Raw genomic sequence first — 24,609 nt, forward strand, 5'->3', positions numbered from 1 at the left:
CGTTCATAAATTTTAGTTTAAGAAGCATTGATTAATGATTGGGAGAGAGTATAAAAAGAAAAGAGAAGAAGGAAGAAGTCTTTGCTTTTGCTTGGAAATGAAGAGATCTCTTGGACGTGGTTAAACGATAGCATCAATCAAAACACTTTTATTTCGTCTTCAGCTTAACAAATTTATCGTTTTATACAATTTTTTGGATCCAATAATCCTCCATTTATTCTTTACACTATTTTTTCGAAGCAAACCCAAACCTTCCCACCTTCCTCTCTCTCTCTCTCTCTCTCTAGAAGTCAGAGCTCAGGAGAATGCAAGTGTCTTCGTCGTCCTCCTCCTCCGTGCTGATTCCTTCACTTCAATGGCGGACTCCATCTCTAAATTCTTTTACTTCTAATTGTTGCTGCACTCAATTCCTCCGTTATGATCGCAGCCAAAGCAGAAGTAGCGGCGGCGGCAGCCAAGTCTTCTCTCTCTACCCAATTCGCCTCACCAACCCATCACCACCTTTTGCTTCTTCTTTCCTCTCCCCCTTCAAAGCTCGCACCTTTCCCACCGGCCCCACTGCCCGGCGAAAAACCAAGCTCCGGATCGTCGCCGCCGTCTTCGAGCGGTTTACGGAGCGAGCAATCAAAGCTGTCATCTTTTCCCAAAGAGAAGCCAGAGCTCTTGGCAGAAACATGGTGTTTACCCAGCACCTGCTTCTGGGTCTGATCGCCGAGGAGGAGCAGCACCGCCATCTTCATCCGAATTCCCACGGCTTTCTCGGCTCGGGCATCTCTATAGACCAGGCCCGGGAAGCTGTTGGCGCCATTTGGCACCACCATAATCAAAGTCAGACTTCTGCTTCTGCAGAAGTTGATCCTTCCAGCCGAGCTGCTTCTGCTTCCGCCACCGATGTCCCCTTCTCAATTAGCACAAAGCGGGTGCTCGAGGCGGCGTTGGAGTATTCGAGGGCTAGAGCTCACAATTTCATTGCGCCGGAGCACATTGCCATTGGTTTGTTCACCGCTGATGATGGAAGTGCTGGTCAGGTCCTCAAAAGGTACTTTTTTGTCCTCAATTATATTTTTCTAATTTTGGTAATTGGGTTGATAAGCTATGAATTTCCTTTGTTCGAAATGTAGTGTGAAACATATGATTTCAAAACTTTGGTAGAAGGAAATATGATGTGCCTATACTTGTTTACTATGCCTAGTCCTCTATATTCTCCATGTGTTCATGTTATGAATGGTGGGAATTGGTTATTTTCTTGTCGATAACTACCTTAAGCATTTTTCATGCTTCGACGAGTTTGCAATTGCATGGTACATAACCGAAAAGTTGTACCTTGTAATGAAATTGTGTGACCTGAGAGAGAGGGATAGAGAGCATATGACATCTGTACGGGCTGCATCTACATTATTTCATATATGGCGACGAGGTTTAAGGTGCGAAAGTGTATATGAGTTTCCATTCTGACGCTAATAAATGAATGCGATTTCAGACTGGGGGTAGATGTAAACCAGTTGTTAGCCGAGGCAACCTCGAGGCTTCAAGTAGAGCTTGTCAAAGATGGTAGAGAACCATCTGGGGGATTTCAAAAATCCCCTTCCAAAAAATCAATTGCTTCTGGGAAAAAGAAAGGTAAGAAGTAGGTTTGCTCGTCTCTATTGTTTAGTTTTTGCTACAAATTCAGAGGGAATTGCCCTGTAATTCCTCTGTCCTCTCAGACAAAAGTGCTTTGGACCAATTCTGCGTGGATCTTACTGCCCGTGCTAGTGAGGGACTCGTTGATCCTGTTATTGGGCGAGACACTGAAGTTCAGAGAATTATTCAGATACTTTGTCGCAGAAGTAAAAATAACCCCATTCTTCTCGGTGAAAGTGGGGTTGGAAAGACAGCCATTGTTGAAGGACTGGCGATTAGTATTGCACAGGTGGATGTCCCTGCTTTTCTCCTGGTGTGTTCTCACAAATGATTTATATTTCTCTAGCTCATCTAACTGATCTAGCTCATCTAGCTCTACACTCTCATCCCAATTCAGTTGCTTATACATAAAATTTAATGTAGCTGCATATTAATAATTTGATTAGCTTTATTTTTCCACAGGAAAAACGTGTAATGTCCTTGGATATAGCACTATTAATGTCTGGTTCAAAGGAGAGGGGAGAATTGGAGGCGCGTATTACCACATTGTTAAGTGACATACAAAAAGCAGGTGAGTAAACTTTTTTCAGTTATTTATATAAGAAAATAATCAATTCCTGTCTGCTCATTCATGATGTGCTTGCATTGCAGGAAACATTATTCTTTTTATTGATGAAGTACATACCCTCATTGAGTCTGGAACAGTTGGACAAAGAAATAAGGGGTCTAGTCTTGACATTGCCAATCTAATAAAACCTCCCCTTGGGAGGGGTCAATTACAGGTTATTTGTCTACTTCCCCTTCATTCAATCTTGTTCTGTATGTAATTTTAGTGACCGTCCTCATGTATTGGCATGGCATCTCGTAGTAAATATTAAATCTAGTTAGTGAAGGCATCACTGACACTTAATTGGAAGCCATTAGTCATCTATATGATCAGTCGTTAACTGGCCTTCGCAATATAGGGCATTGACCTATGGCGTTATGCTTAGTGCTCAGACTTATGGGGTTATCTTAGTGCTTGACCCAGAGATCCTTTGAATAAACGTCTTAATGCACTGAAGAGAAAGTCTAAATTGTATGCTAGAAGGGATTTAAGCATGAGATTGCGAGATTGCTAAGAACTAATAGTGAGAGATAACTTGTTGATAATGATGCTTGCACCCAAAGGCAAGTACAGGGATTTAAGCATTTGATTGACGCTAGTTCTTATTACCAAATATAATTACTAATGTTGAACTCAAGTCAAGTTCCTTTTCTCTTTGGATTATGATGTAATTGTCTTAACCTTCCCAAGTAGATATAATAATTCAAAGGTACATTTTCGTTTCTTGTTCTTATTTCAGTCAGTGATGTTGGAAAGTGACTCAGTACACTTTCTAAGTTTCTAGGGCTATTATCTCATTCATTCATGCATTATTGCTCTGAGTAGCTGAAGTTATTTTATCGCATGAATCTTGGCATACAAAGATAGGAAGTCCAGATTTTTTGTGATCCCACCGTAGTTTTCTTTATTGTTACGTGGAAATGGAATCCAAATCAGTTATGTTGGAGCAATGGCCTGATTTTGTGTTTAAGATCTGTGCTTGTTTTCTAAGTTCTCTTAGTATAAGTTGCATTAACATTCTGTTGTTTGCAGTGTATTGCAGCCACAACTGCAGATGAATACAGGTTGCACCTTGAAAAGGATAAAGCATTTGCACGAAGATTACAACCTGTTTGGATTAATGAACCAAGCCAGGTATTTTTCAAAATGAATTTTCATCTTATTGTATGTGAAGTGATCGGTCATTATACAACCTGGAATTGAAATGATATAAATTTTTTTAGGATGATGCAGTTAGGATACTATTAGGTCTACGTGAGAAATATGAGGCCCATCACAACTGCAGATATGAACCAGAAGCCATTATTGCGGCTGTGTATCTGTCAGCAAGATATATATCTGATAGATATCTACCTGATAAAGCTATTGATCTCATTGATGAAGCGGGAAGTAGAGCTCGTATGGATGCCTTTAAGAGGAAAAGAGAACAGCAAATTTGTATACTTTCAAAGTCACCTGATGACTATTGGCAAGAAATTCGGACGGTTCAGGCGATGCATGAAGTGGTACTGACATTGCTCCTGTTTTCTGCTATGTACTTATCGTGTTTAGTGATCCTTGTATGACGCTAATGTTGTGACTACAATATAAGCAGGTCCTAGCAACTGAACTAAAAAATGGCGATGCTTCTAGTGTGGATGATATCAGAGAACCCTCCTCTTCATCTTCCACATCTGATGTTGAGTATGATCTTTGGCCCTGAAACCATATCTGGAGGATAATGCAGTTGGCCTTTCCTGAGGTCACAGAATGATTTTTAACTGGATTTCTTGCGAATATATTTTTCAGACCTACAGTGGTGGGACCAGAGGATATAGCAGCAGTTGCCTCACTATGGTCAGGAGTCCCTCTTCAGCAGCTCACTGCTGATGACAGAATGCTTCTGGTCGGTCTTGATGAGAAGCTTAGGAAACGGGTTGTTGGTCAAGAAGAGGCTGTTGCTGCCATTTCTCGAGCTGTTAAGAGATCCCGGGTTGGACTGAAGGATCCTGACAGACCCATGGCAACACTGCTCTTTTGTGGTCCGACCGGGGTTGGCAAAACTGAATTAACAAAAGCTTTGGCTGCGTCTTATTTTGGATCGGTAAGTCTTCACTCTTTATAAGAGAAGGTACTCTTTCTGCATTGAGTAATTGCTAAGATTAAAAGCATAATGGAACCTTGATGCATTAGGAGCTCGATGAGGCATAGGCATACATCCAATCAAAATATTTTATGTGATTCTTGATGTTATTGTTACAGGAGGAAGCCATGCTACGGTTTGACATGAGTGAATATATGGAGCGCCATTCTGTTAGCAAATTAATAGGGTCACCCCCAGGTTATGTTGGCTATGGAGCTGGGGGCACTCTAACCGAAGCTATTAGAAGACGACCTTTTACAGTGGTTGTGTTTGATGAAATAGAGAAAGCCCATCCAGATATCTTCAACATCCTTCTCCAAATTTTTGAAGATGGCCACCTGACTGATGCTCAGGTTTGTTACCTTTGGCTTTAAGTTTGTTGGGTACTTAGCTCTATACAAGGAAACTGTTGCTTGGTTGCTCCTTAGTGTTTTTTTGGTTGCTCTAACTTTTTAAGTTTTGTGATCGCTTTCTTTCTTACTACAGTCTTTGATTATTGACTCATTTTGTCGACAATGTGGGTTTGATAGGGACGGAGAGTGTCATTTAAGAATGCGTTGGTAGTGATGACGTCTAATGTTGGGTCCACTATCATTGCCAAGGGCAGAGGAAGCTCCATTGGTTTCTTGCTTGCAGATGATGAGGTAACTTCATATGCCGGACTAAAAGCAACTGTAATGGAAGAACTCAAGACATATTTTCGTCCAGAGTTGCTGAATCGGATAGACGAAGTAGTTGTATTCCATCCCCTTCAAAGGGCTCAGGTATGCCATCTTACATTGATATTAGGAATTCCAGTCCCTTAAAAGTAGAAATTCATCACCTTAATCCATTATCTCTCTAGGGTTAGGCGTTTCCATAACGCAGTTTGTCTCCTCAAACTCCGCATCTTTGAATTTTTGTAACCTCCGGTGTTGCTCCTCACCGGCCTTGTAACCTCCTGCTTGATATCGTATTTACATTCTAATCTTTGTATCATTTTTTTTACGCTAGATGCTCGAGATTGTAAACTTAATGCTACAAGAGCTGAAGAAGAGGCTAATGTCTCTGGGAATGGGACTGGAGGTGTCTGAATCAGTCAAGGGCCTCGTATGTGAGCAAGGCTACGACCGGTTTTATGGTGCCCGCCCGCTTAGGAGGGCGATTACGTCAATAATTGAAGATCCGTTGAGCGAAGCGCTTCTCGCCGGAGGTTACAAGCCCGGTGACACTGTCGTTATCGACATGGATGCCACCGGAAACCCGTTCATAAGAAATGGATCAGATCAGAGTGTCCGGTTGTCTAATAGCAGTGTACAACATCCATCTTGTAGTTAATCAAAGTTTTGTTTAAGTTCTCAGGTGATTAATTAATTGTATATGGTAAATCATTAATTCTTGAAGCATTGGGCTCAGATTATTTATTTTTAAATACAAATTGGCACGCTGCCGCCTTTTACTTTCTCGCTTTAGTACAATTATTATTGCTTAATATTGTTTTAATAGTAACAGTAATTAAACAAAACAATTCAGGTTGGCCCACTGATAAATAGAAGGGGAAAAAAAAACACTGTATGGGCCTAACTGAGGCACAACGTCAGCATGACACATTGGAGGATAATTCATGGTCGATTTTTAGTGCAAGTATGCTAGCATCAGTTGCGTTTGTGCACATGACCTTAGAGCAAGTCGATTCCTAAAAAAATGCTCTAGCATTTATCATATTTAATTCATTAAGTGAACAGTGATATATGCCAATAAACAGTAATAAATCAAATGCATCTTCATCTCTAACAAAAAATAGCCTAGTTAATTTTATTAAAATATTAATATTTTTAATTATAAAATAATAAATAAAAAAAATTTTAAAAAAAATTCCGACTTTATAAAAAAAAATTATTAATTTTTGATATAATTAATAATATTTTTGGAGTCAAATGTCAATGCGGAGGAGGAGAAAAATCAGACCTTTTAAAAGTAGAAATGCTACAAAAACCCAAAGAAGCTCGGAGAAGCTTGACGCCAAGTCCACCGTCCTCGTCTCAGAAAAGCTCGGAGAGCCCGGAATCAACCTCCTCGAGCAGTTCGCTAATGTCGACTACTCCTACAATCTCAACTGCGAGGAGCTCTGGATCAAGATCTAGCTTTGCGACGAGGTCATCCGTAGGTGTCCGAGTCCAAGGTCACCTGCAAGGTGTTCGAGTCCTCTGGCGGGAGGTTGAAGGTTGTGGGAAGAGCTGGCGTCGGCATTGACAACGTGGATGGCTCGGCCAACGTCAGATGGCCCGGTTGTTGGGTCTGTCGATTTTAGGCTGGTCTTTTGCCTGATTTGAGCTGGGTGCCAGCCTATTAGGCTGGGGTGGAGTGATTTGGCGGGGGGCCAGCCTGGTTTGGGTGCCGGGTGCCAGGCAATCCACTCCCGGTGGACTTGCTCTTGGCTCACCTGTCAGTGAAAAAGACATGCTCTAGAGGTCACAACTGTCAACAGCTAAGCTAGTGACAACGCTAAAATTATGGCCTCTAAAATATACCACGTGACACTCGAAACTCGTTTTTGTCTCATTCCTCCAACCCTGTAAAAAATTCTGCTAAATCTCAAGTGGCAAGAGTTAACCGACCGATGTTGCTCATGTAAAATCTGCCCTTTTTTTTCCTTCATCTCCATTCAATTTTCACGAACGTCCTTCCAATCAATCAAGATCTCAACTTTTTTTTAATCCATCTGTTAATTTATGATTTAGTAGACAAATTTGTTTGGTTTGATCTTACAAAATTCTCTTCTTTTGGATTTATTTACAGGTAGGTAAATTTTATACCTACCGCTACATTTTTCAAATCCTTATATTCTTATATATCTCTAAGATCTAGTCCAATATTTTAATGGATAGACTATTAGATTTTTACATGTCCTGGTTTCAAAACTCCCCCTTCCCAAAATTAATATAAGACTTTTGAAATTTCCCCTCCGCTTAATAATAGTAAATTTAAAATATATGTCTCAGATCAGGCAAATAAAATATCAGTGCCAAGGGATCAGAATTAAAAGTAAAATAAAAACCATGTGGGGTTTGAATTATGTACTTGTTGTGTTCTTATTTATGCACCTAATTTAATGTTGACTCTCCCTTAATTTAATTAGTATTAATCCTAATTTTTTGGTATATGTTTTTGGGGAATTGTTATTGGCACTCCAAAAATCTCATTCTACACTCCAAACTTTCTATATTTAGAAAGAAAAATACACTTATGAGGAGTGTAGAATGAGATTTTTAGAGTGCCAATAACACTTTCTATGTTTTTGAGCCATCTGCACAAACGTTATTCCCTTTGTTTTTAAATGATGAGCTGCCCTGGAGTAGTTGGCCTTTGTCTCTATAATAATTTTTTTTTTTGGGTCATGGGGGAAGAGTAAGGAGTATACATTGCACCTACACATTGAACAATCATCAATGAGAGAGGGAAAAAATATATATCATGTCCCTTGGCAATACGGCTTACAGGTGTTATTCTTTTACTTGTAAGTGAACAGTTTTAGATTCAACTCTTATGGATGATGAGTTTGATATTAAATTGTTATTACCAATGTTTAAAATATTCACGAAATTGTCAATATTTTCGTCGAAATATCTAAAAAATCAATGACTGATATGAAAAGGGGGCTAAAATGGAAACTTCAACCTATATCGACGAGATGTAAGAAAATACTGACTCACTATAGAAAATTTGTCCAAACCCATTACAAATTTTGAACTTCTAATTTTTTTTTTTTTGAGAAATTTTATCTCTAATTTTGACTAAATTTGAATGAGTTGATATACCCACCCATTATAAATTTCCATAATTTCCATCTAATGCAACCAATATCGATATTTTTATAAATTTGTATATCAATATTTCCACCTATATCGATTTTCAAACACATATTATGACCGATAGCTTACTTCAAACCCGCATCCTTTAGTGTACATTATCATTTTAATATCAAATGTTTATTAGCTATCTACGTATTATGTGTAGGGAGTGCCATATGGGCCTAAAACCAAGCTCAACGGGCCTCATGCAACCAATTACTTTAACATTCCACTTAGTCACAAGTCATCTGAAATATATATTTTAATACTGCCACCGCAAATATTTATCTTTGACTTTTGCAACTTTTATTTTTCTTTTGTCTCAAGTAAAACAAAATTGGGATAACAGATGTCATTTGCTTTCATATATGTTCACTGTTTGTTGTGATGAGGGTGAGTGGTATTTTTGTTTTGTTTTGTTTTGTTGTTGATTTTATTACTGTTTTAAAAGTCTTCGTCTGGTGCTGTTTAAATTCCGCTTAGGCATTAGGCAGATGATTACTGCTATGATTAATCCTTAAACGTTTAAAAAACCAAAAAGAGTGTTTAGACTATTTAGGTGCCCGCCTAGACTGCCTAGGTTGCAACTCTTACTTAGACAAAAAACAGATAATTTCCATTTTTCATTTTACCTTTTCAATAAATTATAAGAGACTTGTTGGATACTTGGATGAACACTCATTATATGTTGGTTCCCCATGTTTTCAATATAATCTAGTACTTTATAATTTATATGTCATTCTATTTCGTAGTTTATGTATCCCAATACAATTTGTATTTTATAAAGTATAAGTAGACATGTATTTATATGTTATATAATAAATTTAATTAAATTTAAAAAAAAAGGCCTAAGCCTCTGGCTAAGCCTGGCTTAGATGTGTCACGCCCCGGACCCAGGATCGGCAATAAAAACTCAAACCCGAATCTGAAACGTGAGTTAAGTATAAAATTAAACAAAAGGAAAGTGAAACTGGGTGAGAAAATATGAAATTCGTCTTATAAAAATAATTCATGATTCCTTACAAGACTAAAATAAATAAATACAAATTCTATCCTCACAGTTAATCCGATCTCATCCTATCTACCACTTTTGACTGTTTAGTTCATAAACCTGTATAACAATAGAGGGGTGAGCTTCAACAGCTTAGCAGGGACATAACCTTATCATCCCAATTTCCCCTTTTGTTAGTCATCTTGCCAAAACCCTTCGTCGCCAATCCCGAATTACCCTCAAAGAAATTGTGCGCTGTGGGCTCGCCTGAGACTTGGTACCTACTAAGAGTTTGGCTTAACTACACAAAAGATCATTTCCAATTCCTTCTCACCACTGAAACTCCAACCACACGACCAATTATGAATGATTCACAAATACTTTCATTTATCATTCACATATACCATAGTATATTCTCAACCAATAGCATTTCACCAATAATTCCATAACCAATAACAAGTAAACACACAAGAGCAATATGTGTCCAATTAGCAACCCAGATCACATTAATCAACCAACAAGATCGATAATAATAATATAATGCTTCACGAAATTTAATAAAGCCAATCTCCGTAAAGTCTGCCGTATTTGCCCTACCTGGATTTCAAAGTATTGCTCTAAGATAATAACACAAGAAACCACAACTGTGATAAGCTCCTATTCACAAGTATAAGAAAATTACCAAATGCCTTATATGAATTTTAATACTAATCAACACACTTAAGACTCATCAGTTCCACGCCACTCAATTCAAAAGTCATTTGGTTGACTATAATGTTATACAACATAGTTTCGTATATAGCAAACATGTATAGTGCTTATTCAAAAGTCTTTTACCTTCAAAACCATTCAAGTAATATGTATAAATTAAACTGTACATAAAACCATTTACCAACATGCTTATTTATTTAACAATAGACATACATCCATACATATACATATATATGCAGTACATGCTTCGACTCTTCTCTTTACAATAGAGCAGCATCCAAGTCTCCTAAAGTTCAGTGCCTTTCCAAGAATAGGAATCAACATGGTATTGTTATGTAACATGCGAAATACAAAACATAAGAGGCTATCACTAAAGAACAACATGACTAGAAAGACTTTTCTATAAAACTAACAACAGTATGAATGAATTCAAATACATATGCATAACGATGCCCAACAACCCCTTTTTAGTTTAGATACAAACATTTATAATTTATTAATAACATACAGAGATATGAGACGAATAACTAAGACGAAAACCTAGAAAGGAAAACTCTTTAAACCTGAGAGAGAGTAGACCCCGATAGAAAACGTTTCATCTAGCCTACGAAAACCGAAGCAATAACATTCTATTTATAGGAGAGGGAAGTCGGCACAGAGGAAGGTGAGATTAGACCAAGCAAACTTACACTGCCTAAAAGCTATTGATAGGAATGATGTAAAAGCCCTTTAATTGGCTATGGTTTTGGTCCAATTAGAATAGAACAAACAACTTAATAAAATAATGTAAAAGGAAAGAAAATGAATAATATGAATATATAGTTCAAATACTATTGTAATGGTGCACTGAACTTATTTGGTTCAAAATAATAGTAAATTAGAGTATAGAAAAATGAAATAAATGAATTAACGATTAAATAAGAAGTAATACAAAACTTTCTGAAATTAATAAGTATATACAACATATAATTATATATAATTATTTTTGAAAATATAGGTCCTCACAAGACGCCTAAGTGCTAGCACCTACTTGCTGCTGGCGAGCGCTTAGGACCTGCTTTTTCTTATATTATATTCTAAATTATTGTAACTTGGGTATAGAAGTGCAGGCAAACTAACCTATACCATATTCACCATATTCACGTTTGCTTTGAAAAGAAGTTTATAGATGAAGAAAATGTCAAAAAGAAAAAAGAGTGATTAGAGATAACTTACGTGGATGTGGATTTCGCATTTTCTTTGAAAAGAGGTTTACATACAAGGAAAATGTGTAAAAAAAATATAAAATATAAAATAAAATAAAATAAAATAGAGTGATTAAAGATAAATTTGGATGAGGATTTGGCTTGGGGGTATAGAAGAGTGGATATGTTGACCTATCTCAAATTCACCAGGCTCATGCTTGCTTTGAAAAGAGGTTTATAGATAAAGAAAACGTAAAAAAAAAAGATATGAGTGACGAAAGATAAATTACGTGGATGAGGATTTGAGTTGAAGTATAAAAGGACGGACACTTTGACCTATCCCAGATTCATGAGATTCACGTTTACCTTAGAGGTTTATAGATAAAGAGAAAGTAAAAAAAAAGAAAAAACAATGATTAAAGATTGTAACTTTCTCAGCACCATCCAGACTACTCTAATAGACGTCACACAAGTCATAATATCAGAATTTATAGCGTTGGTTGTTTACGCACACAAATGATAGGCAACCATCGACTGTTACAAAACTTATAAAAGTCTCACGCTAATAGATCATTAAAAGATTATTTCGTATTTGCGCGACTGATGGTAACAAAACTCGTAGATAGAATATACTTTCTTTGAAGCGGGAATGATCTGACCTGCTCTATAAATAATATAAACATCACATGCATACACTCCAACCACTAAGCCATAGAAAGAAATGAAAGAAACAGAAAATAATTAACAACCCTATTGGACTCTTCTCTACACTGCCAGCCTTTCCTTCTTTGTTCTAAGCAAAGAAACACACCAAAATTGTCAGCCATAAAATTTCTTCCTCACAGAAACTCGTTTGGTTACTGAGAAAATGGGAACAAATGAGGCTGGAGGAGTTCATTACCACTCGGATACAGAGATCATCGGCGGTAATGAAAAAATGGCGAATTACAGCGGTCCGCTGAGTGCACCTCTCAGCGGACCACTTAACAAAAAAAGATCAGGCACAAAGAAGAATGCCAAGTTCAAGACACCGGAGCCAATCTCTGCTACCAAGCCTGGCATTAGTTCAAATGATGAAGAATCTTATGTCGAGGTCACTCTGGACGTCCGAGATGATTCTGTGGCGGTTCACAGCGTAAAACCTGCCGATCAACCTCATCATGAAGATCACGAAGATCATGTTGAGCTGCTGGGAAAAGGGTTGGAGAAGAGCCGATCTTCGCTTAGCTCCTCGGTTGTTCGAAATGCTTCATTTCATATCAAGCGCCTGGCCTCGTTTTCAAAACAGGCAGTAGTAGCAGCAGTGCCTCATCATCATCCGCGAAGGCGGTTTGATCGAACACAGTCAGCAGCTGCCCCTGCATTGAAGGGCCTCAAGTTCATCAGCAAGACTGATGGGAATGAGTGGCCTGAAGTTGAGAAGAGGTTCTGCAAGCTCACTGCTTCCACCAATGGCCTGCTTCCCCGTGCGCTTTTCGGGGAATGTATAGGTACTAATAGCAGCTTTTCCTAATGCTACTCCAATTTCTGTTTACATTTCTTATGTTTGATGTTTTGGAAATCTCTACGTAGGAATGAACAAGGAATCGAAAGAGTTTGCAGGGAAGCTTTTCGATGCGCTTGCTCGAAAGCTCGACATCAAAGGCGATTCTATCAATGAGGATCAGCTGAAAGAGTTATGGGATCAAATCTCTGAGCAGGGATTTGACTCCAGGCTTCAAACTTTCTTTGACATGTAATTTACTTCATGCTCATCCCAGTTTTTTTTTTTTCTTTTTGAGAGTTCCTGAAGCAATCGCTAAAATTAAAAACTATAAACGGAATGGTTATCAAACGAACTCTGAATTTCTCTATTCTTTCTCATCTTTTAAACATGAAAAATTTCAGGGTTGATAAAGATGCAGATGGAAGAATCACCATAGAGGAAGTCAAAGAGGTATGGCAGAAAGAATCACCAAAAGTTAAATTAATTTCATGTGATTTTTGTGTCAGTCTCTCAGGTCATTTTCGAAATTAATTTTTTTAATCCGAGATGCAGATTATTAGCTTCAGTGCTTCTGCCAACAAGCTCTCAAACATCCAAAAACAAGCAGATGAGTATGCAGCATTGATCATGGAAGAGTTAGATCCAGACAATCTCGGATACATCATGGTAAATAGTTTTTTCATTTTATTCACATTCTAATTATTCGATCTTAACTGCCGAAGGGAGGATTCGAACTTAGGGACGGAGAGGGGAGCACACAACTCGAGCCAGAGTTCTTAATTTTAAAATTCTCAAGTCCTTGGTTCATTTGATGATGGTGATGAATATGGGAACAGATAGACAGCCTCGAAACGCTCTTGTTGGAAGGACCGGAGGAGACTGCAGCTGCGGCAAGAGGAAAAGACAGCCGAAACCTAAGCAGAATGCTGAGCCAGAAGCTCAAGCCTACAAGAGAGCATCCACTAATAAGATGTTATAACAATACAAAATACTTCTTGCAAGACAATTGGAAGAGAGTTTGGGTAATGATCCTGTGGCTCGGAATCATGTTAGGCCTATTCGTGTACAAATTTATGCAGTATCGAAACAAGGCAGCGTACGAAGTAATGGGACACTGCGTCTGCATGGCGAAAGGTGCAGCGGAGACACTCAAATTCAACATGGCGCTCATTCTCCTCCCGGTCTGCCGGAACACCATAACCTTGCTCCGAAACAAGACCAAACTAGGAGGCGTTGTCCCCTTCGACGACAATCTCAATTTCCACAAGGTGATAGCTGTAGGGATTGGGATTGGAGTTGGGATACATGCAGTCTACCATATGGCCTGCGACTTCCCGAGGCTCATTCATGCGAACAGCGATGACTACGAGCTGATGAAGCCATTTTTCGGGGAGGTGCAGCCTTCAAGTTACTGGTATTTCGTGAAATCTTTGGAGGGAGTGAGTGGGATTGTCATGGTGGTTTTGATGGCGGTTGCATTCACATTGGCTGCTCCTTGTTTCAGAAGAGGTAAAGTTAACCTGCCTAAGCCTCTGAATAAGCTCGCTGGGTTCAATGCCTTTTGGTATTCCCACCACCTTTTCGTCATAGTCTATGTCCTGCTGATTATCCATGGAGTTCACCTGTATCTGACCAAGAAATGGTACCAGAAAACAGTAAGAAACCTTCTTAACTACCTCATGTTTCCAATAAAAACAACCCTGCAACGTTGATGTCACTATGACAGTATCTCAAGGTAATCATGAACTGTCATGTGAGAATGTTAAACGTGATTAGTTTGGAATACCGTCACAGTGATATCACTGTTGTAGATAAGCTTCTCTCCATACTTCACCTTTTTACTGTTGTATCAATTTGTCCGATGACGTTCATACTGTAATAATTGACGTTTTGCATAAAGAATTTCTATATGATTAATGTATGATTTGTTTTGTTGTAACACTTATTTCACGATCATGGCATTGACAGACATGGATGTACCTAGCTGTTCCACTCACACTCTATGCTGGTGAAAGATTAGTTAGGGCACTCAGATCCAGCATCAAGCCTGTTCAGATTCTAAAGGTAAGCAACTTTATATATATTGGAGAAAATACCACCAAATGATTAACATAAAAATTAACAAAAATGATATTTATAGATCTGATTATTATTTGTTTAATTATGGTGAAGGTGGCTCTCTATCCTGGTAATGTCTTGGCACTTCATTTGTCCAAGCCTCAAGGCTTCAGATACCATAGTGGGCAATACATGTTTGTTAATTGTGCTGCTGTGTCGCCATTTGAATGGTAATTAACCTTAATCATTGTTTTAACATATGAATAAATTAAATTGTCATGCATATGATTGTGCCACATTTTTAATCATATAGCTACGAACTAAGTGGAATTAGGTTTACGATTTTGATTAATAGTTTGACAATATAACATTATGATCCTTACATGTCTTTTTCTCACGCACTTATCTATTTTCTTGTGTTGTTAATGTACAAAAGGCACCCGTTTTCCATCACCTCGGCCCCGGAGATGACCACCTCAGTGTTCATATCCGGATCGTCGGAGATTGGACCCGACAACTTAAAACAGTGTTCTCACAGGTGCGTCTGCGATCACAAACTTAATTACATACATTGCAAGTGTAGCTAGATTTTCCTTAAGGAACAAATATTAACATGTATAACATAATTGTATATGGATATAACTGAGTCCCACATTCCAATTATTAATCTCATGGGATGTTAATCTTGTTGTGCTGATTTGTTTAGGTATGCCAACCACCTCCTAGTGGGAAAAGTGGACTTCTCACAGCTGACCACATGCAAGGCGCTGACAACTTGATGTGAGTAACAATAACTTTAAGGATTAATTAGCTGGTAATGCTCCACTAAATCATGAGTTTAGTAACATCTCTTAATGGGTAAAAGCAAGGTTGTCAAAATCGTTAGCCGCTACGCACTAGTCGGGCTGCAGGCACATGCCTAGCATCTAGGTAGCTTAAGTAGCTTAGATGGTTCTTTTAATTTTAATTTTCAAATGTCTAAAGATTAATCAAGGTCGTCATCAGCTGTCTAACCCCTAGGCTGCGCCTAGGAGGTGTTAGGTGGAGATTTTTAGAACAATAGGTAAAAAGAAAGCAAAAAAAAACTGTAGTAGGACAAATTGTAGGACAAATTTGGTCATTGGTAGACAAAATATTCCCAATTGCATGTACTAGTAGGACAAATTGTAGGACAAAAGAAGAAAAAGTAGTTAATCTTGATTGGTTGTGCTTAAAGAAAATAAGATAAACGCCTAAACATGGACGTGGTCGATCATTTTCCCTGATGTGCTGTTCATACATTTTTTTACTTGTCACATACTGTATTAATTTTCAAACGCCAGATCAGATGAATTGAAAAATATCAAAAAATAAAAGTTAATAAGAGACGTGTGAGAAGTAAAATAAATGTACATGAATAGCACACCGTTTCCTAAAGTAGAAGACTAGGTGGCCTTAATTTTTCGTTCTTTTTTATTTCCTTTTCTCATGATAAAGTTGCTTTGTGTCTATTTTGACAACGACTAACAATGGAAAGAAAATTTGTCTACTTTATGGGATGCTGGTTGGCCTGTATCTTAAGCCACTTAGCACTATTGTCGTTGAAAAATTGCAAGAATATTCTTTCAAAGTTTAACGTCTTATGGACTCTACCTCCTCACAGTTTAACATTAATTTTCGTGTCAACATTTTAAAATATTGTGCAAAAAACACGAGGTAGTAGAAAGTCCATAGGGAGTCCTACTTTTGAAAAAGTCTTCTTAGCATTTCTCTTGTTTGTTTTAACTTTCTCATATGGGAAATGCTAAGGAGTCTCTCTCAAAAGTAGAACTCTCTATAAACTCTCTCTGGCAATTTATGTTTTTGGCACAATATTTTATAGTGTTGGCATGAGAATTGTATCACCACAATGTGCCAAAAACAAGAATTAACGAAAAGTCCACAAAAAAACCTCACTTTAAAAAAATATCTCCTTAACATTTATCTTCTCATATTACACTATGCGATTAACTTTAGAATATCGCAACTTCACATTCTAAAGTAAAGTTCTAATAATGAGGCTCTTTTTTCTTCTTTCTTGATGTTAGTGGGAAGTGATTGGTGTGATGATTTATTTTATTTTTTTTTTAAAACAGATTTCCAAGAGTGTTGATAGATGGACCCTATGGAGCACCAGCTCAAGAATACAAGACCTATGAAGTGGTGTTGTTGGTGGGGCTAGGGATTGGGGCGACCCCAATGATTAGCATTTTGAAGGACATAGTGAACAATATCAAGGCCATGGAGGAAGAGGAGGAGGACAATGCTTTAGAAAATGGTGGTGGTGGTGATGGCGGCGGCGGCACTAAGTTACCACACAAATCATCAAAAACACATACTGGATCGGCCTTTATGGGACATCATAATTTTAAGATCAAGCGGGCGTATTTTTATTGGGTGACGCGGGAACAGGACTCCTTTGATTGGTTCAAAGGAGCGATGAATGAGGTGGCGGAATTGGACCACAACAGGGTGGTTGAATTTCACAATTATTGCACTAGTGTGTATGAAGAAGGTGATGCACGTTCTGCCCTCATTGCCATGCTTCAGTCTTTGAGTCATGCAAAGAATGGTGTCGACATTGTCTCCGGCACACGTGTCAAATCGCACTTTGCCAAGCCAAACTGGCGTGAGGTCTACAAGCGGATTGCACTCGATCACACCGATGCTACAGTTGGTGAGTTCCCTTTCCTCTACCGCAAAACTTCATCACAAAACAAATTTTGAAAAAAAAAAAACAAATAACATGGGAGGAATTTATGTCTCGTGTCATGAAAATTGTTTTTATAATATAATTTATAATTGCAGTGTCATAGTGACAGTCTTTTAAATCAATAAGTTTTATACTTTCTCACGTAATAATACATAATTGACTCAAAATGTTGTCACTATGACATCTAGTCACGTGGAAGTTATACTCCACCAAGAGCATCTCCAAATGAGATGTCAAATCCTAGGTGGAGATGCCACTGTCCATATTTGATATAAAAAAATCCTTCCAATCAAAGTGTTATTTGCTGACTGGATTTCAAGCCTTTGTGATTATGAGTCAAATTTGACATCAACGTCAAATTTATTTTTAACTAATTTTAATGATGGGTTCCTTATTCCACTAACATTTACAAATTTTGTTTAAACAGTTTTTTTTTTTAAATATAACAATCATTTAAGGCTCTATATTAATAAGAAAATAGCATTTGACAACTCAGTTAGAGAAGTACAAAATTTAACATAAGACTTCAGATGAGATTTAGGAATGATCTAATACACCAAATATTCCTTAGAAAATAACATATCACAGTTACAAACTACATTAGTAACCACATCTTTTTATAGGATAAAGTTTCTCGTAAAGCATAACTTTTTTTAAAGTGTGAATAACAGTTCTTTTTGTTTTAATGTGTTACACATGTTAGCTTTCCTAGCACCTTTTACTATCACATTTATGTCGTCGTTAAAGAAAGTCATTGGTTGGATAATATTCTAGGGGGTGGGGCTTTTGTTGTTGAGGATGATACAACGTGGATGACCATCAACACTCAAAAACAATATCAATGTCTTAATCATGTTCAATTATTTAACCAAAAGGGGTCGTTTTTGTGTCGTGCAGGGGTGTTCTACTGCGGGCCACCGGCGCTTACCGAAAAGCTACGCCAGCTGTCCCTCGACTTCTCTCACAAAACCTCCACCCGATTTGAGTTCCACAAAGAAAACTTCTGATAACACAAGTTAATTATATTGTCCACCACATTATATATATAATTATAATTATACAAGTTAATTACAGGTTGGATTGAAGAGATGTGCAAACCATGTTGTACAATGATGTAATCGTCGTAATTATCTCAACTCTTCTTTATGTCTCATTATCATGTGAGATGAGAGAGAATAAGAGAAGATAATATTTTGTAATAATAGAATCTCTCAGGTTTTAGGAGAAATTCTTGGGTACGGCTGACGCAACAACACACTCATTAGGATTTGAGACTCACATGTAAGGTCACATATTGTTAGGATGTTGTCGTATGCAGCAGCCGCATCTTGAATTCTCCCGTGTTGTAGCATAAAGTTTGTATTCGAGTTATTTTCTTTTTCCCTAACTTCTACATAGAAGAGAATGCGGATGTATTTTTAAGTCATATATGATAATCGTATAAGGTTGTGTTTGGTCAAGAAGATAATTTCCCAAGGGAACTTCTCAGTGTAATGGCAAGCTTGTAATTTCACAAGCTTCTGGTATTTATACGACTCACAAGTTTAAACGGCTAGTTTGGCGGTCATGTGTTATTTATGCTTCCTTTTTAGCCTCTGGAAATTTGGTTTCATTAGTTGGCTACCAGTTATGGGTTGGTTTGGAGCAGAAATAGGCTGGGATGGGATCAAAGGCCTCTTTACCTCAACAATCGGATTCTTTGTGCCGCCAGCATTGTTTGTGAGAATCGGAGACACTGATTCTCTTTTGAACTGTCTCGGCACCTCCAGTCTCTCTAGAATTCTTGATGTTTTCGCATCAAGTTGCCGGTTACCATCTGGTGGCGATAGGACAGATTGATCTAGCTTCGGTTTGGAAGTGCAAACTGGAGAATGTAGCTCGGAGACTTCATTGACGATCAGCTTCTCCCACTCTTCTGTAATGCAAGCAGATGCTTTGTCTTCTATGGCTGTCGGATCAAAGTGTGAGGTTTCGTTTCTGATGATTGGAAGATCTATTGTTGAATTTGACTGTGCAACCACTTCTGGAAGTTTTGGTTCGGTTGCGTTTGACTCATAGGTTTTCTCTTCAAATCCAGGGGCTATTGACCTGAAATATTCACATCAAAAACCAATTAACAGATGGAACTTTCACCATTAGTTCTCGTATAGGTGCTAAACACCCTGAATAACACTAGTGAATCGAAAATCAGTCCTAGACATGTGCCTAAATAACAATATCGATGAAAATGAGGCCATCCTTGTACACAAAAACCTTGAGTCGGATCATGAAAAGGTAGACCGTGACTAGATATCTCGAATGATAACAAAAGAAAAAACGAAACATTCATGCTGAGTAACAAAATCCATATTTTCAACATTCTCTTCCTCTACCGCTTATAAAACATGAAACGGGCGTGCTGAGTAACAAGAGCCAATCGGTGCCTGTATATCCATACGATTATTTCTATATGTTATGCAGGCTCAAGGTGGATGAATAGAACAATCACCCCAACTGTAAGCTCTCCTTTACAAGCAAGTTTAAATTCTGATGGAAGCCCCTCTCGTGCAGCAGGGGATTATAGTCTCTGACATCAATCTGCACAAATATTTGAGAATGAAGGGCAGAATCACTGCATCATGCAACAATCTAAGCATTGAAATGCATGCACATAACTCCATTTTATAGACGTTCTGTGATAAAAAGTCACTAATCTAACTCATGAATCTGGTAAAATATATTGATCTCTTCACCAACACTCTGCACTAACATATTTAAGATATTGAAAACAACAAATAATTCCTGGGAAAATTTGGTTCAAATTGTAGCTTACAGCATGCAGCTCTTTGTGGTCTAGACCAATTGGGAAACTCGATAACCTTGTCAAACTAGTTATTTAAAGAAATTGATTCACGTCGCTTACTCATGAGAAGGATTCAAAGAAAAGGATTCTCCCAGAATTTTCCAGAAGAATGCAAGCAGAAATATGGTTCATACCTTTGACAAAGATTCTTTAATTGAGTTCTCAATCTCCTTACGTACTGAAGAAATAGTTGTTACTTGGTTGAGATTGGGAATGTGCAAAACTTCCTCTGATCCGGCAATGCGCTGTAAATAATATAATAATGGTTAACAGAGATACAAGACATAGCAGAGTAGACAAAATAAATGCAAAATAATTAGCCAATGCATATAATCCATGCTATATGGAACTAAAACTAGACCAAGCTGGAAGCACAGAAACAATGATATAGACAGCACAAAGATAATTATTGCGTAAAGAATTTTAGTATTTCAGGAACTTAAAGAAAATATTCACTCTGAGAAGCATCGGCCCGTTGCCCGAAGGTTGAAGAATATAATAGCAGTGCAATGTGGCCTCCGTCATACTTTCTACATTACAATTTGAAGAGCATAACAGACACTGGTCCATTGAATGTAGTGCACTGCAAATCCCACTGAAAACTGCAAATTTGTAGCCTGGTTAGGAGAAAAGAACAAAATGTGAACATAGATAAGAGTCACTGATGCATTCAGAGAATCCCTGCAAGTCCTAGTATTAGAAATCCTCAAAGTCTCTGAATTAGGTTGTCCTGGATTAATGTATCAGCAACTCTTACTGGTATACAAGCGACAAACCAAAAAAATCAAAGGAGGCCTTCAACGCACGTTGAGTATTCAATTCTGACTGATCAATTTCATCCGGACTAGTTTCTATCTCATGAAAAGTTGATGGAATCACAACATAGGAAGCTCCCATTATAACACCTGTGATAAAAAGCCCAAGAAAGGGGTAGTTAATCAATGCTGACACCAAAAACTGAAAGGACCGATCAATTCTTTAGTGACTCCTAGTAAGCTCAGAAGGAACTAATAAATGTCAGCTCCAAGCTTAACATTTACCTTCGCTTAGAGACCCCATGTTAGTCCTCTCAATGACATTGAAGTCAATTGGCGAAGAAGCACGCTTGAGCTTCATAGAGCTTGGGAATGAGGGCAGTAAAAGGATTGTTTTTACTCCAACTTTCACAGAATTTTCAATCACATCACATCTTCCAAGATTACAGCCTGTGACCGGACAAGAAAGTTCCTCGCTTCTATTTCTAAAAGCATCTTCCAGCGAAATGCCATGACATCTGCATGTCTATAAGCAGTACACCTATAATCAATATCTTAATTGTAGACTTAAATTGCGAAGTTGTAATAAATGAAAATAGAGGAACGGAGGAGTATATCATGTAACAAGAAAACATGAAAACATGATGTCTTCCATATTGCTTCTATGCAGGGAGGATAGAGCAACTGTAAATTAAGTTAACTACTCAGATTTTAACCAAGCAGCTCTCTAATTAAGTGATAGAAGTTGCTTGGAATAACAAAACAAACCATACAGTGCAGATATCATTGTACATTGCTCACAATTTTACGACTATTAACACAATCTTCTTGAAGCAATAATAACCCACACATAATCAACCTAACATAATCCAGGATAGAAATTATAAATACGAACCAAATTCCTCTGTATCCATCATGACAGCTATTTCAGTTAGCTTTTGGATCTCTAGAAAATGAAAACCAGATATTACTCTACTTGTGAGAAATATCAGTGTCTCAGGCCAGATGATGATGCCGTAACAACTCTTAGCAGTTTTCACTTTAACACCACAAATTATAACATAAGATTTTAAATGATGCTCACTAGTCAGTACATAAGTTATGATGGCAAATATGACCACAAAAATCCACCACCCATGAAGGTTTTTCAGCCAACATGGATGATTCACACGTGGAGGAACTATAAAGTTGACAGACGAGTATTACATATAGTACCTGACAGGGATAGAAACCATCGATAATTGGATTGACAGATATATACAAGTTGCAGGATATCTGGTTCACAGAGCCCACAAGATTGTTCTTGAAGTTAAAACGAGCTTGCAGTGGTTCTTCAACGTCATCCTTTAAATCCTGTAACCATCGGTTTACCAGGCCATGCAATACTTTGACATCTGCAAGTTTTGTTATTAGTAAGCACAAACTAACCCCAGCTTTTAGCCTTGAACGGTTACAATGATTCCAGTCTCTTAGACTGTAACGACAACTATTAACATACATAGAGAGAATTAGTGAAATGGAAAGAGCACTTGAAGGAAGTAAATGGCCATCCGTTTATGCTCTCACGCACATGAAAGATTTTTTTCATTAATCAAAGTTGGCTGTCCTAGTATCCTACATACAGAGATGAAGGATAGGAGTGGAAAACCTGGGAGATATGCTTGAAATGAGCAATTATCAAGATCAGAGATACATGTTTGAAAATTGTTGATATTCTCTTTTGTATTGCTCAGATGGGATGATCTTTGCTCAAACAGCACAAAATCGACAGAAACACACTTTTCGGCCGCAGCCTGTGGAAAAAGAAGTCAACACCAAAAGAAAATCATGCCATGAGAAGCAAGGTGCAGAAGTAAGCACGGCGAAAAAAAAAAAAAGAAAACACTGAAGATAAGTAAGCAATGAAAGGCTAACCGTGAGAGTTTTTTGCATGACGAAGTCGACATCTCGAGGCAAGCAGGAGGATATGACAATCACTTTTTTCATGATATCTTTACCTCCCCAGTGGTACAAAACTTGATCACTTAGGACACTGGAAAGTTTCACATCTGCAAAAAATTAAACAGAAATTAACAAAATGAGTATGAAGAAGAAAACAATGGATGCCAGAGATTACCCGAATCGTCGATCTGAGGCCGAAATCCATGTGCAGGCAAGTTGTTAACCGCATGATGGAAGTCGCGGAGATTGAAGTTTCCGCTCGGACTCGGTGTATATACGATCTTCATCTGCAAAAACGATATATTCAATCGCTCTCAGCCTCTCGGCCTCTCATGGACAATAAAACAAACAGGTAGCCTACATTACGAATTCACATACCTCATCGGACAAGGAAATCGGATTTTGAAAAACGTAGCACAGGCCAATCCGATCTCTGAGCGACTCCGATCTGCCCCACGGCGCCGGCGATGAAATGGCGTACAAATTCGCAAGCTGCAACAGAGACTAGCAAAATTGACCGGAAAAACGCATGCGATTCGTGAGTCGATCGATTTCGAAACAGCAATTTGTATGGATAATTTGTACGAATTGTTGCAATTTATAGAGAAATTAAACAGTGTTAATTGAACTGAATTGCTTCTTACCTGCTTCAAGTCTCTGAGAAACGGAGGCGGTAAGCTTCGCAGGTCCAGAACAAAGCACAACTCCACCATTGCGCTTCGTCTTCGGCTTCGATCGGTCTCGGAAAGCTCAACAGGTTTGGCGCGAAATAGCTAACAAATGACTGTTTGGATTCAGGGAGTAGAGAATTGGGCCCCAAAATGCATGTGCTGTGGACTCAAGTAAACGACATGCCGTGGAATGAGAAAGGTGCAAAATTGGCACCCAAAGCTAAGTCAAAATAGGTCAAAGTTCATTTAGACGTACGATTAGGGTTGGTTTGGTAGGCGTTTCAAAAGGACCGAAAGCGTTTTTTATTAATGTATTTTTTAAACCAATTTTTTAGTAAAAATGCAAGAAATCGTGGAAAAGCACTTGAAATGCTTCTTGCAAGAATGATATAATAGTACGAAGAACTTCAAGTATTTTTGGGTTAGCTTATAGATTTTGAAGTCAGGGGCAATGATGTTGTTTGGATCCATTGACGAAAATTGCTTGCTTTCGGGCGGGGATGTAGGAAAAGTGTCCTAGAGGTTATCGTTAAGGTGGCAAATCAACTTATTAGATTGTTAATGGATATCCATTAAAACCTGTTTAGTTTGATTTAGCTTTACACCACTATCACTACTATCAATCTCACATTTATATTACAGTGACATCAAATTAAACGGGGCTTAACATGTACTCATTAACAATTCAATGAGTTGATTTGCCACCTCTAGTTATCGGAATCCGCATAGCAGATTTTGGTGCAGAAACAGATGATAGATAGAAAATCAATCGAGCAGGAACAATATGAACTCATCTTGAGGGTGTGTGTGTATGTAGGCAATGTTTTTTGAAGTAAAACAAATTTTGCAAGCTTAGAGTTCACTGCTGCATTTGAAATGGATTATGTTGTAAGAAGTGCTTTTGCTTAAAGGACATTATATTTTTGGTTTTCAACGAGGGGTCTGAGATATTTGCTTTTTAGCTTCTAGGTCGGCAGAGAACATTCCATCATGGACCCTACTCGGACAGAAATTTGAGACATAATCCTATGTTTGTTTGATGTGTTTCCTGAATCTG

At 38.0% G+C, this 24,609-nt stretch overlaps 2 protein-coding genes and 1 pseudogene across 3 annotated transcripts; 2 read left to right on the top strand and 1 right to left on the bottom strand.

The window, feature by feature from the left end:
• The first annotated feature begins 78 nt into the window (after positions 1-78).
• LOC137710579 (chaperone protein ClpD, chloroplastic) lies at positions 79-5,794 on the top strand. 2 transcript variants are annotated; one of them, XM_068449643.1, is made up of 12 exons: positions 79-1,039; positions 1,481-1,620; positions 1,707-1,936; positions 2,086-2,194; positions 2,275-2,405; positions 3,263-3,364; positions 3,454-3,735; positions 3,822-3,913; positions 4,019-4,313; positions 4,472-4,705; positions 4,883-5,116; positions 5,346-5,794. In XM_068449643.1, the coding sequence occupies exons 1-12, from the start codon at positions 306-308 to the stop codon at positions 5,667-5,669; spliced, it is 2,907 nt and encodes a 968-aa protein (XP_068305744.1). In that variant the 5' UTR covers positions 79-305; the 3' UTR covers positions 5,670-5,794. The 2 variants fall into 2 exon arrangements, with proteins under 2 accessions (XP_068305744.1, XP_068305745.1); XM_068449644.1 differs by having other exon boundaries at positions 80-1,039; positions 3,825-3,913.
• Positions 5,795-11,771: 5,977 nt separating this feature from the next.
• LOC137711063 (respiratory burst oxidase homolog protein C-like) lies at positions 11,772-18,769 on the top strand (annotated as a pseudogene).
• Positions 18,770-18,898: 129 nt separating this feature from the next.
• LOC137710120 (uncharacterized) lies at positions 18,899-23,594 on the bottom strand. Its single transcript, XM_068449073.1, has 12 exons — positions 23,526-23,594; positions 23,260-23,385; positions 23,047-23,168; positions 22,855-22,993; positions 22,589-22,733; positions 22,156-22,334; positions 21,226-21,466; positions 20,992-21,090; positions 20,642-20,787; positions 20,320-20,430; positions 19,832-19,920; positions 18,899-19,437 (listed from the first exon to the last, which is right to left on the bottom strand). Exons 1-12 carry the CDS (start codon positions 23,592-23,594, stop codon positions 18,915-18,917), a joined length of 1,989 nt encoding a protein of 662 aa, XP_068305174.1. The 3' UTR covers positions 18,899-18,914.
• Positions 23,595-24,609: the final 1,015 nt, after the last annotated feature.

Source organism: Pyrus communis, chromosome 12 (genome assembly GCF_963583255.1).
Source record: "Pyrus communis chromosome 12, drPyrComm1.1, whole genome shotgun sequence".
In the NCBI taxonomy this organism is placed as follows: domain Eukaryota; kingdom Viridiplantae; phylum Streptophyta; class Magnoliopsida; order Rosales; family Rosaceae; genus Pyrus; species Pyrus communis.